Genomic DNA, 20,403 nt, shown 5'->3' with positions numbered 1-20,403 from the left:
TTTTCTTTCCTGTGTCGATGTATTTCCTATTGAAGCTGGAAATTGGAGCACAACATTTTGAAGAGCTTTTATTTTGACACGGACTGAAAGCTGCAAAATACCAGTTTTGATTTCACAGGGTCTTTATACTTTTGGTTTAAACTAGTAATGTGTAACTTCACTTTACTTTGAAATTGAAGACTTTTCCCCAGTGCTTTTTTTATTTTTATGTATTTTTTACATGTGTGGTGTTAGGTTTTAAGATAAAGGAGCTAAGGGGGAAGTTGGCCATCGGGATCACCGCAAACTTTGTAAACCGTCACTCTAAAGAAGAAGCTCAGGTGCCGGAAATCAGCGGAGTGGCCAGAATATACAACCAGACATTCTTCCAACAACTCCAGTCTCAGACAGGTACACCTGAGAACAGACCTACACACACACACACACACATATACAAACCCTTTTCCTAAAAGAAAATGTATTGTAGTTTTTAAAATGCAAATGTATGAATCATTTCTCCAATTGATGATCTCCTCAATTTTGTCCCCAAACTATAGTATGTACACACACATGCATTTCATCTTTGTCGTCCTCTGTCAGAATTCATCTATTTCTTCCTTTGCTCTTTCTACAGGCATTGATCTAGAGAATATTGTCTACTACAAAGATGAAACTCACTATTTTGTCATGACTGCCAAGAAGGCGAGCTTGTTAAAGAATGGAGTTATAAAGCAGGTATGATGCACACACTCAAATACACTTCAAGATTATCTTGTAGAAAAGCTGAACAGTGCTTTTAGGATGTAGATTCAGTTGAAAAGGCCCAGTTTATTCCACAGACAGAGCTAAAACCTGTACTGTACATTGTAGCTCAGACTAAAGTCAGAACTAAAGTTTGATCCCACTGCAGTCCTGCGGACAAACCACCCGACCACAGCTGTGAGCATATTGTGATCACTCTCACATAAAACATAATCACGAGTATTACTGAATGCAAGCTTATCTTTACCGCAAGTTCAGATGGCTCAGTGCAAATAGGGAATCTCTCAAAAATGTCTGTGTTGTCTGCCTTGATTAAAAACTTCCCTGTTCCTCCTCAGGACTTCACTGATGCAGAACAGCTTCTTTCACCCTCAAATGTCAACCAGGAGGCCCTGCTTCATTACGCCTACGAAGCCGCTGACTTCTCCACTGAGCACATGCTGCCAGATCCGGAGTTTGCATGCAATCACGCGGGCCAGCCAGACGTGGCCATGTTTGACTTCACTTCCATGCACAGAGCAGAGAACGCCTCTCTCGTGAAGGAGAGGAAAGGCAAGAAGCTGCTCATCGGACTGGTGGGAGACTGTCTAGTGGAGGTGTGTTTCAGTCCCTGAACTTTGTACAAATAGGCTTACAGTACATAACTTAAGTATTCGGTACATGAACAATATGGACAACATTCATCAAACATGTAATGTGCACATCAGTTTGTAACAGTATCAGTCAATATCAGAATTTTTTAATGTACATTATTGACATAGATTAGGCAGATAATGGAAGCATATACAGTACTACACGGGCTTATTATTTTTCCAGTTTTAAACAGTTAACTCTGTCTATGGCAGGTTACAATAGCATTAAAAGTATTTCAACAGTATGCCAGGTTGCAAAAGTAGTTATGTACTGTACATTAAAATATTTAGAGGCTTAATTTCACTTGAAGCATATACAATTCTAGATTACAGTTTTATTATAAACACTCAAAACAATATAGATTCATAATTTTGGCCATCTTATTTGTTATCACCTTAACAAGACAAACTTTGATGATGGCTTGACAAAGCCTTGTCTGAAATATTTAAAGTTTAAACTAGTTTTAAGTTTTTTAGATAGACAGACAGACAGACAGACATAGAGAGAGCAACTTTAGCTAGGTGCTGTAAGCTATTTATTTATTTTTCATGGAAAGGTATGAAAAAATGTTCCTACTCACGGAAAGATATCACTGAAATAAGTGTCATGAGATATCTCACCACTCTCTGTGACAGCTCTAGACTTTGTAAACCAAACAAAAATGTTTCCGGGATCCACGGTCTCTGGCGCTTTCTGCCTGTCAGTTATTTTGCACGTTCTCGTAGTGTTGTCGTTGCAGCAAATTGTTGAGGCTTATTTCCTTATTCTGTTTTATAATTTGTCAGTTGTTTTTTCGCTACTGTTGTGTTTGACAACCGTGGGAACATGCTTTGTGTCGGTTTCAACAGTATCGGTGAGGTGTTTTGGAAAGGGGGGGCGTGGCTAAATCAAGGGCTCAGTCCCGTGGAAGTTAGGACAGCTAAAATGCTTACAGCAACTTTAAGCAGATTAAAGGCCTTGTTGTGGGTTTGTTTACATGTGAATTTTTAACAGTTGGAGTTTAAATTTACGAGCATTCCGTTGGTCCATTTATTTATGGGTGCCCATATGTGACACGCATTAATCAGTCCACCTTTTTCCTGAACGCAGAAGTGTTCCACGATTCTACTGTTTTCAGCACGTGTTGAGGCGTGGGAAAAGCGTAGAATAACGACTCTCCAGTTGGTTGGCTGCTTCAGAAGCCGAGACAAACCACATCTTCGAAGGCTTGAAACTTAACGTGAAAACGGTATGAAACTTTGCACTGACGAATCGCAGCTTCTGTAACATCTGGGCAATGACTGATGACTGCAGATTAGGCCCCGCCCCCTCTATTATCAACTGGTAATCAATAAAAGGGCAATAGATCATAGGAAAAGCAATAGGCAAATTAAAAATACAATTATCAGTCACTCCGTAACCACATATTAATAATAATAATAATGTTTTATCATAAATTGTATATTATAAACTGTTAAATTGAATATTGCTTTTTTAGTTTATGTATCTGTGTTTTTATTAATTAGTTATTTTTTGATAACTTTTTTGATTCTTTTATCTATTCATCCACATGAATAAAATTGATTGCTCATTTGATTTATTGATTTATTTATTTATCAATTGATTATTGCATGTCACTCATGGGCCCTCATATTTATTTGAACATTCCGTCAATGTAAATCTATGGGATTTTTTTCATCGTCTGCTGTGTGAAAACCGTAAGTTTGATCACTTAGAAAAGAGATAGCATACAATAACTGTCAGGTTCCGGAAGTAAAAATCCCAATAAATTTTTCCACAGATGAATTGATTTAACAATAACATATAAACCTTTTCAGAGTGACCTACCGTGAGCTCCAAGGTTGTTAATCCATGGTAAATGCTTCTGTTGAATCCACCAGTCAGCGTAATTTCAACTTCATTGTTTAAAAATCGCATTTAATAGCAGAATTTCTGAAGAACAACTCCAAAGGTCCACCAATCAGAGAACTGCAGACAAAAAAGCCTGGAAAAGATTGCCCACCTTCATGACGCACCCTTTGAGTGAAGCATTAGAGTCGGTCTTCCTTCACCCTCAAACTATTTATTTATACATATCTGAATATTTTGTAATAAACTTAAAATATATTGTTTCTATACTTATAATCAACAACCTAAAATAAATAGTTTTATGTATTTCCATCGGTTTTTATTGGATTACGTCATTCACAGTGCTTCATGAGATTGTAGTTTGTGCCCTTGTGAAAGACTGTAAGTACACAGCATTGTACCTTAGTCTTTTAATCTGATTTTCAAATACTTTTTTGCTTCAAATAAAAGTTTGTAATGTTCTGATTCACCTCGGAGCTGGTTGGTTTGGTTCATGGTTTAGAACTCATTTATGAAGGATTTTTTGAAAAGTCCTTCAATTTTGAAAGAAATGAATGGGAAAAAATATTTCTATCAGAAAGACTCGCAGACTTGAGTAAAGTTTAAGATGAAATTTATTTGATGCATATGAAACAGGAATGTAATGTCTCTTTGGCATAAGTCCCATCTGGCGGTCTGAAGATGTTGTATTCGGAACCGTCAGATCCTGCCAGAGATAGGAGGCAGGGGCGAGGAGCCTACCCCCGTGCAGGACGGGACTCAACTGGTGATGGTGGGGTGCTGGAGTTTGCCGTGTTGGCACACTGAAACAGCAATGTGATAGATTGTAAGGAGACTTATAAAGCAATGGCTTACATGTGATTGGCTAGGAGATACCTTGCTAATGGTGTGATGATGTACAGCTGCGAGTCTTCCCGCTAGAAATATGCTGCGCTTACATTTCTATCAGGAAGATATGCAGACTTGCGTAAAATTTAAGATGACATTTATTTGATGAATATGAAACAGGAATGTAATGTCTCTCTTTGGCATTAGCCCCATCTGGCGGTCCGAAGAAGTTGTACTCAGATCCTGCCGGAGATAGGAGGCTACCCCAAAAGAGATAAATAAAATACTACCCCCAGGGCCTGTGTTGCTCAGCAAGCATTGACACTGATTACCACCCCTGGAGTCATGAGTTCGAATCCAGGGCGTGCTGAGTGACTCCATCCAGGTCTTCTAAGCAACCAAATTGGCCCGGTTGTTAGGGAGGGTAGAGTCACATGGGGTAACCTCCTCGTGGTCTTGATTAGTGGTTCTTGCTCTCAATGGGGCACGTGGTAATTTGTGCTTGGATCGCGGAGGATAGCATGAGCCTCCACGTGCAGAGTCTCCGCTGTGTCATGCATAGCGAGCCACACGATAAGATGCACGGATTGACAGTCTCAGAAGTAGCGGCAACTGAGACTTGTCCTCCGCCACCCGGATTGAGGTGAGTAACCGTGCCACCTCGTGGACCTACTAAGTAGTGGGATTTGGGCATTCCAAATTGGGGAGAAAAGGAGATGAATAAAAAAAAATACTACCCCCAAAAAGAGGTGATCCGGTCAGGTTGCGAACCAGGTCTTGTGTTTGGCGTTCAATTTGGAGAAGAGAAAAGGAGATGTGAAAACAGCCCGTGGTTGTGCACAATCTTTGCGAAAAGATGAACAACGTGATATGAGGCCCTACGGTAAGGCCGACGTTGTTGTGCAGGATCTTTAGTTGAAAGATAAACAACATTTGATTATGAACCCTCCGACGAGGGTGGTGTTGTTTGGAATATCTTTGCCGAAAGATAAACAATGTAGCGGAAAGCCATACGAAAATGGCAACGTTGCGTGCAATACCCTTCATTGAAAGAAAACAACATTTGATTATGAACCCTCCGACAAGGGTGGACATTGTTTGATGGTAATCTTTGCTGAAAGATGAACAATGTAGCATAAAGCCAGACGACAATGGCAATGTTGTGTGCAATACCCTTCGTTGAAAGATATCCCATGATGATTATGAACCCTCCGACGAGGGCAAGCTAGGCTTGTGCAGTATCTATGCAAAGGAAAACCATGCTTGGGATTGTGGAAGCCCTGGTGAGGAGGATGGATATGGTTATGCGGTGTCCTTGCAGGACAATAGACGTGCTTGAATTTGATAATAGTGTGGGAAAAGATGTGGATGAGCAGTGAGAGCCCCCGACCGCCATCAGATAGGTATGAAAACTTATGGCTGATGGAGAGTTGAGCATGTGTGATGATATGAGGGTTGGGTCGAATATATTTCTGGTAGGATGAAGAAGACCAGCAGCCGAGCATCTGATTGTATGTTCTGATAGTCCTTGATGAGCGGCCGTTGTGGCTGCACCAATTCTGTATGAGTGCCCCGAGACTAGGGGAGGGGATCGCAATATTTGAGGGGTCAGATGCGGATTGTGAACTAGTTTTCAGATATATGCAGTGGAGGTGTCGAGGCAGGAGGAGCTGGAGATTATAGATATCGTTATGCTACAACCGTACCCTGCGTGGTCTGTTTTGGAGTGTTTGAGAAAAAAGGGTGAAATGAGCGTGGACTGGGCGCGTCCTTTCTGCATGAGTTTTAGCTAAAGAGAATCTTTAGAGGAGTGAGGGGCTTAGTCTGGTAGATGTTCGAAAGGTGTGGGCAGGGGACGAGAAGTATGCTGGTGGTGGGACATAGTTGATGGAACTCCTGGGAATGTGCTCAGCTGAGAGAATGGGGTTCAGTTGGTGCTGTGACATGTCAAATGTCTCAGTAGGGGCTAAGAAACCTGGAGGAGGACCTGCCTTTGGTGATCACGAATGCGGTGTTACAAAAAACAACAATACGTTTGCGTGCCCAGGGGGGACCCCATAATATGTTGGCATGACAATGGGGTGAATTTCGAAGATGTGGATGAAGGGGAGCTGGCACGAGTGAAAAATTAGTCTGGCCATTTCCCTGCGAATCATGTTCCTATACAGTAGCCTCAAGACCTTCAGAGGGTGCACATCCGTGAAAAAGGTCATGCCGTCTGAGGTTTCGGGGTTTTGTTATGGAAAAGGGAAAATCAGTTCTGGTGATTAGCAATGGGGACCAGATTTGAGGTCCGATTGGCAGTCGTCAGTAGATACGTTGTCAGAGTGTTATCGACGAAATGGCTAGCGTGAGAGAGGTGAGAGATGGAGCGGTCTTGAATGATGCTCATGGCAAAACTAGGTGACCTAAAGGCAGGGTTACTTTTGAAATGTATTCCACTACAGTTTACAGAATACATGGTGTAAAATGTAATTGGTAACATAATCCGTTAGATTACTCAAGGTCAGTAACGTATTCTAAATACTTTGGATTACTTCTTCAGCACTGGCAGATTTTTTTCACTTGTTTTGACTATAAAAATTCTGCCAGTACAGTAAGACAAAATACACATGTTAAAAATACATTCTCTGAAAAACCTAAATATCTTATGCAGTGTTGTTTCTAAAACAAGATAAATCTAATTGATCTTGTTTTAAGGACTTTTAGATATTTTTACAGGAAAACAATAAAAAAATTATCAATTATATTATCGATTTTTTCCCCTAATATCAAAGGTCTTACTAGAAAAAAAGAAATTATGATCTAATTTGAATTTTCTTGATTCAAAAAATATGATCGTGCCTGGTAACGTGCATGTAAAATGGCTAGAAATAGCATTTTAGCTTAGTGTAAAGCTGACAATTTACACAAGGTTTATTTCTATTTCTTCTGCTCCAAACTTACTTCAAACTTACTTCTCTGTCTGCTCGTATGAATGTAACACATCACAAGAAAGTGTTTCACCGCTGTTCAAATGCACTTTGGATCGCATCATTTATATGTATAAATGTTTTCCATCTGAAAGGACTAAATATTAAATGAAACAAATGACAATAAAATGCAAAGTAATCTCTTCAATAATCAAAATACTTTTTGAATGTAATTGTATTCTAATTACCAATGATTTAAATTGTAACTGTAGTGGAATACAATTTGCTACATGATGTTGAAATGAGCATTGGGGTGAATGGGTATGACTTTTGGAAGCGTCTTGATGTTTGCTTTGGAGAGGAGGGTGCCGTGCCCAGCCTTGAAAGGGGTTGAAGTATGTAGATGCAAAAGATGTGATGATTGAAGCTTAAGCTCCTGATAAAGCCCATAAAGCCAGCAGCACGACACATGGTCCATGACATGTAAAGCTTCAGTCGACTGAATATTCAGTATCTGCTTTGCAAGATACTAATTAAACAAAACCTTACTTACCTGCTACTAAATGTAACAGCCCCATCCACAAGTGCATTAAAAGTAAACGGAGCAAAAACTGAAATGCATTGATTCTAAAATGTAATGTAGTTAGGCTGACATAGTTGTTAAACTCGTGATGAGCTTTGAAATTTTGAACATTGATAAAGCCCCAATGCTTGAAAGTCCCCAATAATTGAAAAATGGTCCGAACATAAGAATAAATGATTTACTCTGAATACATTTGATGGATATGATTGAGAACTTCGCTTATTTATGATGGGAATCAGCTGCTGCCTTCAGGCGATGATTTTAGAGGCGACAGACTTGGCGAGGAGCGTGCTCCTTCCGCACTGGGTCATGCATTCCAGTTGCAATAGATGTGGTGGCTCGACTGAGGGAGGTCTCCTACGTGACTGAGGTATGGATGAAGATCCGGGTTTGGTGATCGTTTACGCCACGTAGGTTTGTTGCGGGGCAGAAAGTTGAGATGAAGCGACTGCATCGTTGGGGAGGGAAGGCAGGCTTCCCGAGATGTTATGTGAACTGGTTCACCTGTGGCCTGGAGAGATCAGAGTTGACAGAGATGCCGTTAACATGTCTATTATCATTCCAAGAGGGCCGCGATCCCACTGACAATCTGGAAATTGCAGACGTGTGTTGCGGAGCTGCTGATCCTGGATAAAAGGTAAGGAGCAGTGACTAATACATGTCCAGAGATGGATGTTAGCTCGTCGGGGAGCGAATCTGACTCGACGTCAGACGTAGTGAGCTATAGAATGATGTTGCCATGTTGGCACACTGAAACGGCAATGTGATAGATTGTAAGCAGGCTTATAAAGCAATGGCTGATGCATGATTGGTTAGGAGTTACCTAGCTAATGGTGCGATGATGTACAGCTGCGAGTCTTCCCTCTAGAACCATGCTGCGCTTATATTTCCAGAACCAACGTGGCTGAAAAAGTGGGCGGACACTGTTGCGCTCTATTCCAGCTCTAGACATAAACAAAGATTGTAGAATAACGGTAACGGTCAAGCCAACATAATAATCAGCCAAAGATATCAGCAGAATTTTCAATACCAATGCATGTTCTCAGTCAACTTGGACTTGTCTCTTAAACACTATTTGATATTTTTATATTGTGTTTTTATTATAGCTATTTTAGGGATGTTTTTTTTTTCCTCTTTTTTCTGCAGCCATTTTGGCCTTTGGGGACCGGCATTGCTCGTGGTTTCCTGGCTGCATTTGACACCGCGTGGATGGTCAGGAATTGGGGCAAAGGTGTGTCGCCCCTGCAGGTGCTGGCGGAAAGGTATTCAATCTTCTTTTTTTTTTACCTCATTCACAAGCTCTCACATGACCTCTAAACCACCAAAGCAAAGATCGCTTATGGGTTATGTCGCTTTTTATATGCTCAAAAGCACATGGTGTTCATGTGAGTGATGCAAGTTCTAATCCTGTTCTAATGGTACCATGACATGTGTCTTTCCCAGGGAGAGTGTGTATCAGTTACTCTCTCAAACAACTCCAGAAAACACCGGCAAGAACTATAATGCATACAGCATTGATCCGTCCACACGATACCCAAACCTCAAACCGTCCTCTATCAAACCAAAACAGGTCATGCTACACATAAGCAAAAGCATGCTTGTATTATTATGTATAATTATGAGAGTTTTTTTGAAGTGTTTTTATATGTGTCTTTAATTTAAAGATCCAGCATCTGTATGACAAAGAGGAAAATTGTGATATCAGCAAACCCAACAAGCAAAGGAAACCTGCCATAAAAGCAAAACCTAAACAAGGTAAATGTGATCAGAGTCACTTAAACTGCTCTAGTACATTTATCGTCATTGTTTTATTGTTTTAATAACCATTAATGGAAATACAGCATTTTTCCCCTCCCAGCTGAGGTATTCAGTTCCTCACAATCTAGGCATCGGCTCTCAAAATACATGTTCACACACATTGCACTTATGTGATGGACTGAATCTGTGTGTTTAGAGTCTATCCGGCGTCTGGAGGAGCTGTTGTCCTGGTGTAAGAGGAACACTGAAGGGTATGAGCAAGTTAAGGTGAAGGATCTGAGTGAGTCCTGGAGGTCTGGTCTGGCTCTCTGCGCTCTCATACACCACTTCAGACCTGAACTCATGTAAGACCAGCTCCTACCCTGGATGATGAATATTAACATGCTCATTTAAACACAGGGAGACTAAGTTAAAAAAAGAGTACTGTGGTGGTACCATGGTACAGTGATGGTATAAAATGTTAATACCGTGGTACTTTGATATATATATACTGTGTATATACACTGATCAGCTACAACATTAAAACCACCTGCCTAATATTGTGGAGGTCCCCCTTGTGAAAATCCCAGGAGATCAGCAGTTACAGAAATACTCAAACCAGCCCATCTGGCACCAACAATCATGCCACGGTCCAAATCACTGAGGTCCCATTTTTTCCCCATTCTTATGGTTGATGTGAACATTAACTGAAGCTCCTGACCCGTATCTGCATGATTTTATGCATTGCACTGCTGCCAAACCATTGGCTGATTAGATAATCGCATGGATGATTGTTGGTGCCAGACGGGCTGGTTTGAGTATTTCTGTAACTGCTGATCTCCTGGGATTTTCACACACAACAGTCTCTAGAATTTACTCTGAACGGTGCCAAAAACTAAAAACATCCAGTAAGCGGCAGTTCTGTGGATGGAAATGCCTTGTTGATGAGAGAGGTCAACAGAGAATAGCCAGACTGGTTCGAACTGATAAAGTCTACGGTAACTCGGATAACCGCTCTGTACAATTGTTGTGAGAAGAATATAATCTCAGAATGCTATTCTGAGATGCGGGTTGGCGCTGTTTTGGTGGCACGAGGGGGACCTACACAATATTAAGCAGGTGGTTTTAATGTTGTGGCTGATCGGTGTATATACCATGCATACTGCAAGCAGGTAGATAGATTAATAAATTATCAATTACAATATTTAATAAAAAATCAATTACATATGCATCAGCTCTAGTTGTCAAACCTGCAGTTCTGCTGTAATTGTCAAGTTGTCTATATGTAAATACAATGCAAATGTTAATGTGTAAATAAATATGTAAATTATATTCAAATAATATTCTTGCTGCCCTTTCTTTCAGTGATTTGTCCCATTTAGATGAGTCTAATGCAGCTAAAAACATCCAGTTGGCCTTTGACCTTGTGGAGAGGGAGTTAGGCATTGCCCCAGTCATGCGTGCCAGTGATATGAGCAGTAAAATCGACCAGCTCTCAATGGTGGTCTACCTCACCCAGATCCGTAATGCTCTCACAGAGAAAGAGACACCAGCAGGTAATAATATATTCATTTTTAAAGAACTTACTGAATAAACCTTTAAAGGCAGACCTTTTGAGAGTTCTGAGGTTGTTAATCGATAATGTATGCTTCTGTTGAAGACATCAGTCTATGTTATTTCAACTTAATTTAAAAAAAATCGCATTTAATAGCGGAATTTGTGTTGAAAAACTACTCTACCCATGATGCTGCAGAGAAAGTTCTAGGCGAGCACACAGTGCCAAAAGAGCTATACAGTTATGACTAATAAGTACTGTAAATCAGCAAAAATGTTCAATGACTCGGCAACGGATGAATCTTACGAAAACATGTCCGGGTCACAAAAGTTATATTTGTTAACATTAGTTAATGCACTATGAACTAACAATGAACTAACAATGAACAAATGTATTTTTATTAAATAACATTAACAAAGATTAATAAATGCTGTAATATATATATATATATATATATATAAACGTATACAAATGCAGAATGTACAAACATGTCATACGTCTTTGGCTGCTGCATTGTGTCTCGTTGTTCCAACGTCTGTTCATTAACATAGGCTGTTATGATGTAGTCTGTTACAATAAGTGCAAAAGAGGGCATAATCAAAATATAATGCATAATATCATAGGTGGAGCGTGTGTAAGGCTGGGCAAGGCTTAGCCTTCCCCTGGCCACGGGCATGATGTTCGTATTAATGCTTATTAGGTATTGATCGGAAATCCCTTTTGACGCTCCGGGATAACACTGCTCATAGCTGCACCAGTAAACTGCCTAGGATCAGTTTCCAAACCTCATATACCAACTTTAATTACTAGCGTAAAGGGAAAGCTGACTCTAGATCAGTGGCCATGGCCAAATTCATCTTAAAATGTAAATCGCTTGAGTCACTGCGTGCATGGAGAATGTCTTTATTTTTGAAAGAATTTAACATTTTAAAACAAATATAAAATAATGTAGTGCATTTCTTACATTAATACATATGTATTAGATTATGGTAGCATTGAAATTAGTGTATCCGCATTTCTAACATTCCTTTTTAATTGCATCCATTCACATTTAAATCAATAAGCAAATCAATAAATTCATCATCGTTCCTTGAGCTTGTGAAGAGGACTCACTCCATTGGATTTTATCTTAACGTCCAAAACTTTAATTCAAATGCATGAAATACTCTATAGTTGCGGGATCACTTATAACGGTGTATGCAGGTCCAAACAGTTCCTTTTTTATTTAATTTTATTTTGCTACATTTGCAAAGAGTGCTTACTGCCTATTATTTAATTTGCTGTTATGCCAATAAAACAAATCGTGCATATTTGCATGCATAGTTTAAAGCCTAATATTGAGTCGCTAAAATAATTATTCATATGAATAGCCTACTAGCATCTGTGTAAACAACAATAATAACCATTTATTCTGGAAGGCTTTGTATGGAGTGTGAACATTTACAGTTGGTAGTAGATGCCATTTAATAAAATATTTTGTCTTGAATGCAGGGGTTAAATTGAGATTTCTAAGGATGGGAACCTTAAAATTGTGTGATTGCTGTTATAACATCCATTCAATTAAAAATATGTGTATCTTAATACGTATATGGTATATTCATAGGCATATGCCTATTTCATGGAATATAATTTTCTTCTCTCAGATGAATCTCTTTGACTGGAATTCTGTTATAGGCCTATCATTTGTCTGTCAATATTTAACTTAATTGTGAAAATAGTTATTTGATTTAGTATTGTATATTAAATGACAAAAAAAAATGTAATGATATCAGATGTATTTTATGCATTTTATAAAAATCAGATGACAGCTGGGACAAGTTTATTTTCTTGTTGCCCGAGGTAAGGCGTAATCTTGCCTTTGAACATGCAAAACTATCCAGTTATTTTACAATTTAAAAGTAAATGCACAAACTAAGCAAAATTGCTACTGCATATTGATCTCAGAAATGCGTGAGCAGTTGATTCCATGATGTATTTCGCGATTTCTATTAATTAGAGATCGGACCACAGAACAATAGAGAAGTGGAACGCGCGTCTATATGTGGGGGCACGAGATGAATAGCTGCCTCTACCAGGATGCGGAACTGACTAAGAGCCGAAGCATAATGAAGCTGAAAGGTTTCTGAGCAAGTATAATTGTGAAATGGAGCCAGAAAGTTTAAAATGTGTTAAACAAATATTGTGATGGAGCATAAAAGAAACAGAATAGATTTTCAAACAAGCAAAGGTGCCGGACCGTTGCAGCCCAATTTAAGCCCTGACTGAATATATGGCTCCAGATGGCAATATGTGTATTTAAATTTGTTATTGTTAATAGTTAATTTTATTATTATTATTATAAGCCTATAATTATAACCTGTGGTGGGGGTTTTTTTGTGTTGGGGGGGGGGAGCGAGCGGTGTTTGTAGCCTTACCCTGCAGTTCTTCACCCTCCGCCTATGCATAATATTTTGTCATTATGTGAAGACTCGCTGGTCAATTCAATGAAACAATGCTCAGAATGCATGTCTCTGTTCTTCCTTCAGGTTACGCTAATAAGCTAAGTGTGCACCACTGTTTCTGAACCATGTATCTGCAAACCGTGGTTTCCGTGACGCCATAATCATCGCATTTTTAAAACGCAGTGTTAAGTTGAAAATAGCTTTGAAGACCCTGCGTTCTGTTACATTCAGCTGTGCTCCATCTAGTTGTTTGAAAGAAAGATTTCGCCTTGTGTGTGTGCACGCTTCTCCAGAGCTGTGCTCTGTTGGAGTTTGTTGCTGTGATGATTCATGCTTCCTCCCATTTAACTCGGAATTTTAAACTTCATACTGGGAAAACTGCAATGGAACGCCACTTTATGTTGGACTTACAACTCGTGTGGAAATCTTCGGTTCTGATTTAGCTGAGATGCAGGTGTGTCACGCAAACATGTCGGCACCAAGGGAGATTTACAGTCTATGATAAACCTTCACTTTTATTAAATAATATGCATATTGAGTCAAAGTTTCTACATTTACATGACAATAAAACCTGTTTAGCAAACGTGTGCAGAGACAGATGTTCAAAACACTTTCTTTTGATTATCGTAAACCTGTAGAACAAATGTTAGCATTGCATTATCGTTTATTAATTCGGTTGCTATGAGACATCTCTGTTGACAATCAAGGTACCGCTGAAAATGACAACGTAATCAATCTCAAAATTATAATTATAATCACCATTCACTTGCATTGTATGGACCAACAGAGCTGAGATATTCTTCTAAAAATCTTCATTTGTGTTCAGCAGAAGAAAGAATGTCATACACATTTAGCTAGCTGGCAGGAATTTTCATTTTTGGATAAACTATCCCTTTAATTGTCATGAAAATAATGATTTTTGGGAAGAAATATGACCTGGACTGTTCTTGACAGGTTTTGTGAGATTCACCTACTAATAGAATTTGAGACTTGTCAGCTAGAACAGGCTGTTTCAGTTAACATCTCTGCTGACTTGCACCTACAGCGCTTATACAAGTCTTGGAATGTATGTTTAATTAAAAGTGCCGTTATATTTGCATATTCATTTAACCTCAGGGTATTTAAGATTATTAATCTTTCAGACAGCACACATAGTAACCATGCCATCACCAAGGTCTCTACCTGAAATTAGTGCTGCTGTCTCTTTAAAAGCTATTCCCAGCATGCACTGCTGTATATGGGCAGTGATCTGCTGTCTGAAGTCTGACAGCCACGGCTGCAGCAGCATACATGCTCAGCTCAGGAGAAATCAGCTGCTTATCACCGAGACTGGATCCCATTCCAGCAGTAGAACGCTCTGCTATACGAATGATTACAAGACAGCATCTGCAAAAGAGGTATCGCAGCCTTCAGAGGGGGTGCAGGGGGCTGTGCTCAGTGTTCAGTGTTTAGTGTCGGATGCTGTGTTTGTTGGGAGGGGATCGCAGACAGATGTGCTCCAGGTTGAGCTGTCACTCATGCCGTCTATGGATGTGTGTATTCTGGGGAAGGGGGTGGGGTCTGATACAGCCCATCTCTAACACGACACCGCAAACAGCATATTGAATGTGACGACTCATGTCTGCTCCAGTTTAAAGGGTATGGAATTATATATTTCATTTCGTTTTCATTTGTTTTATTTATTTATTTATTATTTTTTTATATGTTAGTTTTTAGTTTTCTAAAGTGCATCTAAAGCGAAGCTTATATTTGGTAGTGCTTTTGCGCTTTGTTTTTTCCGGGGGGTTTTTATGTTTGGTTTTTCTGTGTTGTGTTCTGTTTCTTTATTTTATTTATTTTTTGTGCTGCAAATGTTTCGGTAAATTTAATCTAAGATTAACCTTTTTAAATTCAAGGAAAATGAAGTGCATAATTATGTAATTATTTACGTACATAATAGATTGTGTTTAGGAGAGATTATAAGTGATGATTTTATTTTTCAGTCTTTTCAATTAGTTTTTATAACACTGATGATATTCACAATCTGAATGCATTTTTTTTTTTTTTTTTGCATTTTGGTGTATTCAGTGGTGATTTGTTTGATTTATCCTTCACTTGTACTTTGCATTTCATTGTTACATTAACAAAAATGTAATTTATGCAATTCATACTTTGCCATTATTGCTAAATGAGCTAACATTTAAACAAAATTGAAATATAAATAAGATAACATATTTCTGGCAGACTGATTTTTCTGATCGCATCTCACTATTTTCACTCTATCTGTTGTCCACAGATCGCTCAAACAGTCTCTCGCCCCACAACAAGACCCTCTCCCTGTCCAGAACCCGATCGGCCGTCTTCTTCATCAACAAACTCAAGCATAACTCCCTCCAAAGACGCAAGGTACGCAAACACCAGCATGTTATCCTGAACAGCAAACCCCCCTATCTCGTTGAAATCATATTAATGGTGGCCATTAAAGGTCATGTGTGGCATGTTGGGTTAAATAGAGCATGCAATCAGACGTGTTGTAACGAACCACAAGAAAACGCCCCCGTTATTTTCACGGCTCTCGCCAAAAGCAATTACTGCCACACTGTTGCCACAATGAGGAAACACGGTGTTGAACTTTAACGAGACATAATAAAATAAAGGGCGTACAGCTGAAAATGATTTTGGTGTTTGCCTGCTGCTCGTTTGCAGTGCGGGATAGCAGTGAAGTCATTGTTTATTTCCGCCGATCTGCTGTCGCCACATTATGCAACCAGTGCTGTAAATGAGATCATGTGACCTGTGTCCCCCAGGAGCGACTGGCATCAGAACGAATATCAAGAAAGGAAAAGATGAAGGAGAAAGAAGAGGAGAAGGATGTGAAACAGGAAGAAGTAAGTGGTGAAATGTAGTTTCTTAATAAAATGGTGCAGCAGTGTTTATTGTGAAGCAGTTAACTCCTATAAGGAGCGAGGGGCGGATATTATGTTAATGTTTTCAGCATTAATCACAACAGATGATGAGCCACTGGTGAGTAAATATGGGTCAAGTGATTGCATACTTCTCCTCTTCTCTCCCGCAGCCTGTACCGCCCATGCCATCATTGGATACATGCGGCAGTGAGCTCTGTTATTTCTGTCAGGAGCATTTGTATGTGCTGGAGAGGGGAAGCGCTGAGGGCAAGTTCTTCCACCGGAGCTGTTTCAAATGTAATAAGTGTGCCACCACCCTGCGGCAGGGCGGATACACTTTCCACTCCGACACAGGTGAGCACAGGCCTGGGGTACATGGTAATGTCAGGGTTAAGGTCCTGGATACAAGGTCGGACTAACTCTGCAACTTCTGTCATACAGTTTTAACTAGCTTTCCTGTTTGTACACATATGGAGATCTTTAGTTAAAGTCTTTTCCTTAAGAACCACAAGCTAAAGTTAGAAAATCTGAAGAAATACTGTTTATTACAGGTGTTAAATTAAAACATTTAATATTTTATTTTTAATAAAAAAAAAAAAAAACAGAAATATACCAGTAAATATACATATAATATAATAATGATTATAAATCCTGCTTATACACCTGAATACAAATCCTGACAAATAATACATTTATATTCTCAGATTAATAATTTTGTTATTGATTATATTTGATCAAAATAAAGAAATATGCCAATAAATATAGCTGATGCTGTCAGTTGATTTAAAATATTTAATCACGATTAATTGCATGATTTTTTTTTTTTAAGTTAACTGGGATTAATCGCAGATTTTAAAAGTGCTTAAATTTGACTATATACAGTGCATTTAGAAAGTATTTAGACCCCTTCATTTTTTTCACATTTTGTTATGTTGCAGCCTTATGCTAAAATGCTTTAAATTATTTTATTTTTTCACTTCAATCTGCACTCCATACCCCATAATGACAAAGCAAATACTAGATTTTTGATAACTTTGCAAATGTATTAAAAAGAAAAAAACTGAAATATCACATTGACATAAGTATTCAGACCCTTTGCTATGACACTGGAAATGTAGCTCAGGTGCATCCTTTGAGATGTTTCTACACTTTGATTGGAGTCCACCTGTGGCAAATTCAATTGATTGGACATGATTTGGAAAGGCACACACCTGTCTATATAAGGTCTCACAGCTGAAAATGCATATCAGAGCAAACACTAAGCCATTAGGTCAAAGGAACTGCTTGCAGAGCTCAGAGACAGGATTGTGTCGAGGCACAGATCTGGGGAAGGCTACAAAAAGTTTCGGCTGCATTGATGGTTCCCAAGAGCACAGTGGCCTCCATAATTCTTAAATGGAAAAAGTTTGGAACAACCAGGACTCTTCTTAGAGCTGGCCGCCCGATCAAACTGAGCAATCAGGGGAGAAGGGCCTTGGTAAGAGAGGTGACCAAGAACCCGACAGTCACTCTGGTTGAGCTCCAGAGATCATGTGTGGAGATGGGAGAAACTTGCAGAAGGGACAACCATCACTGCAACACTCCACCGATCTGGGCTTTATGGCCAGATGGAAGCCTCTCCTCAGTGCAAGAAAGCAAAAAAGCACCTAAAGGAATCTCAGACTGTGAGAAACAAGATTCTCTGAACTGTTTTGCCTCAATACCAAGTATCATGTTTGGAGGAAACCAGGCACCGCTCATCACCTGCGCAATACCATCCCAACAGTGAAGCTTGGTGGCGGTAGCATCATGCCGGGGGGATGTTTTTCAGCGGCAGGAACTGGGGGACTGGTCAGGGTTGAAGGAAAGCTGAACGCGGGAAAATACAGAGATATCCTTAATGAAAACCTGGTCCAGAGCGCTCCGGACCTCAGACTGGGCCAAAGGTTTACCTTCCAACAGGACAATGACTCTGTGAATGTCCTTGAGTTGCCCAGCCAGAGCCTGGACTTGAATCCAATCAAACATCTCTAGAGAGACCTGAAAATGGCTGTCCACTGAAGGTCCCCATCCAACCTGACAGAGCTTGAGAGTATCTGCAGAGAAAAATGGCAGAAAATCCCCAAATCCATGTGTGCAAAGCTTGTCGCGTCATACCCAGAAAGACTTGAGGCTGTAATCGCTGCCAAAGGTGCTTCAGCTACAGTAAGTACTGAGTTAAGGGTCTGAATATATCATATATATATATATATATATATATATATATATATATATATATATATATATATATAAAAATTTGCAAAGTTATCAAAAATCTGGTTTTTGCTTTGTCATTATGGGGTATGGAGTATAGATTGATGTGAAAAAAATACTAAAAATGTAAAGCATTTTAGCATAAGGCTGCAACATAACAAAATGTGAAAAAATGAAGTAGTCTGAATACTTTTTGAATGCACTGTATCATTTTCCTGTCAAAATGCATTTATTTCCTCTTTTGAAAAGAAAAGAATACATAACAAAAATATTTTATTAACATTTTCATAACAAAGTATTTCACAGTATATATATAGAAATGCATTAAATATCACCAATTCAAGTTTCCCAAAGTGTTAAGTGGGACTAATTGAAATAAAACGAGTCCCCATAGGTTCAGTATTCATTGCAATGGGCATTAAATCTCTTAAACCCTCATCCTTCACAATTTTAATCGTGGTGTTTTGCTACGGCAATCGTGAAGCTGCGTTTACATGATTTGTTGTTTTGAACTCCAAAGCGCTGCAGAGAACATCTTGTTTTGCTTTTAGTGCTTGCACTGCGCACGTAATGAATCACTGTTGTGTGTTTGTGGTGTGTGTGTCGGTTTAATGACCTCGGACACAGTGTAAAGTTTCCGCCTATTCTAACCAGTGTTCAGAACTTGCATTGAGCTGAATAATATGTCAGAATCTAATGTCAGATTGGTAAATGCATTAATCGCGCTAAAGAAAAAATAACACGTTAACCATTTAAAATAATCACATGCGTTAACATGTTAATTTTGACAGCTCTAATTAAATTATATTATAATTCTAATTTAAACATATAAATCCTGATTATACACCTGGAAAAAATAATATATATATATATATATATATATATATATATATATATATATATATATATATATATATATAATCCTAAAAATTATATATTTATATTTTTAGACTTATAACTATGATTTGCTATAATTGTTTCCGTATTTATAGAATTATTTCTTACAACTTCTTTCAAGCTGTTTTGTATTCCTGTTTGGGCACATACATAGATCTTTAGTTACAGTCTTTTCCTAAGGAAACAATGCTAAAGAGGTTAGAAGAGATTTACAGAAATGCAGTTTATTACAGGTGTAGAAGAAAACATTTCATTTTTTGATATCTGATATAAAAAATAGAAATATACCAATAAATATAATATAATATAATAATTGTATTTATTGAAATAATTATTAAAATCAAGTTATAAACCTGAATATAAATTCTGAGAAATTATATATTTGTTTTCTCAGATTTGCTATAATTATTTCCTTTTTTTATTTTTTATTAATTCTCTAAATCACTGTATAAATAAACTAAGTCTTAAATATATTAGTATTATGTTTTAAATATTTTTATATAATAATATCTTGTTTGCTGTTGGTAAATTAATTTGGCTGTTATCTACTGTCAGTCATAAGCACTGAAAAATCTTGTTGTTATGTAAAACATTACATAAGCTTTTTAAGCAATTCATAACTCATGCAGTGTTGCGCACAGTTTTAATAGGTTACATTTATCACAGTGCATTTAAATTACAATCAACATCCTGAGAACCCCTTCAAATAGTCGACTAGCTTGTATAAAGTCACTTCTCAAGTGACTTTAACAGTTGTTTCACCTGTGAGCAATGATTCATACATGATTCTGCTTTTAAGACAAGTGGGGTTTGTTCAATAATTCATCCTGCAACTGATAAATGCATGTAAATCCATATTTCATCCAAGACTGAAGTTGTGACAGTATGCCAGCATCCTTTATAAAGAGCTTTCTGTTTACTGTTGAATTTGATGCATCTACAGGGAGGTTTTACTGTGAACTGCACTCTGAGGCTGATGAAGAGGAAGGTGATGAAGATCACAGAGGCTCACAGGTATGAAGCTCATCAGCGCTAATGAGATGCTGGATTGCCTCTTTATTACTGTCGGATGTGTTGTGCGAGGTACTGGGTAGCGTAATTATTTTTTGTG

The 20,403-nt window shown here is 38.5% G+C and overlaps 1 protein-coding gene across 3 annotated transcripts in view; it reads left to right on the top strand.

The window, feature by feature from the left end:
* LOC127419975 (F-actin-monooxygenase mical1-like) overlaps positions 1 to 20,403 on the top strand; it is a 43,976-nt gene that overhangs the window by 14,110 nt on the left and 9,463 nt on the right. For all 3 annotated transcript variants that reach the window (XM_051661848.1, XM_051661849.1, XM_051661847.1), the window contains exons 6-17: positions 235 to 390; positions 614 to 714; positions 1,080 to 1,337; positions 8,692 to 8,807; positions 8,989 to 9,115; positions 9,210 to 9,300; positions 9,500 to 9,647; positions 10,648 to 10,838; positions 15,554 to 15,663; positions 16,065 to 16,145; positions 16,334 to 16,517; positions 20,236 to 20,306. In XM_051661848.1, coding sequence (XP_051517808.1) covers positions 235 to 390; positions 614 to 714; positions 1,080 to 1,337; positions 8,692 to 8,807; positions 8,989 to 9,115; positions 9,210 to 9,300; positions 9,500 to 9,647; positions 10,648 to 10,838; positions 15,554 to 15,663; positions 16,065 to 16,145; positions 16,334 to 16,517; positions 20,236 to 20,306 — 1,634 coding nt within the window. The remainder of the gene's footprint in view (positions 1 to 234; positions 391 to 613; positions 715 to 1,079; positions 1,338 to 8,691; positions 8,808 to 8,988; positions 9,116 to 9,209; positions 9,301 to 9,499; positions 9,648 to 10,647; positions 10,839 to 15,553; positions 15,664 to 16,064; positions 16,146 to 16,333; positions 16,518 to 20,235; positions 20,307 to 20,403) is intronic.

This window comes from Myxocyprinus asiaticus, chromosome 29 (assembly GCF_019703515.2).
Source record: "Myxocyprinus asiaticus isolate MX2 ecotype Aquarium Trade chromosome 29, UBuf_Myxa_2, whole genome shotgun sequence".
Taxonomy (NCBI): Eukaryota; Metazoa; Chordata; class Actinopteri; order Cypriniformes; family Catostomidae; genus Myxocyprinus; species Myxocyprinus asiaticus.
This window is presented reverse-complemented; position numbering and strand designations above follow the sequence as displayed.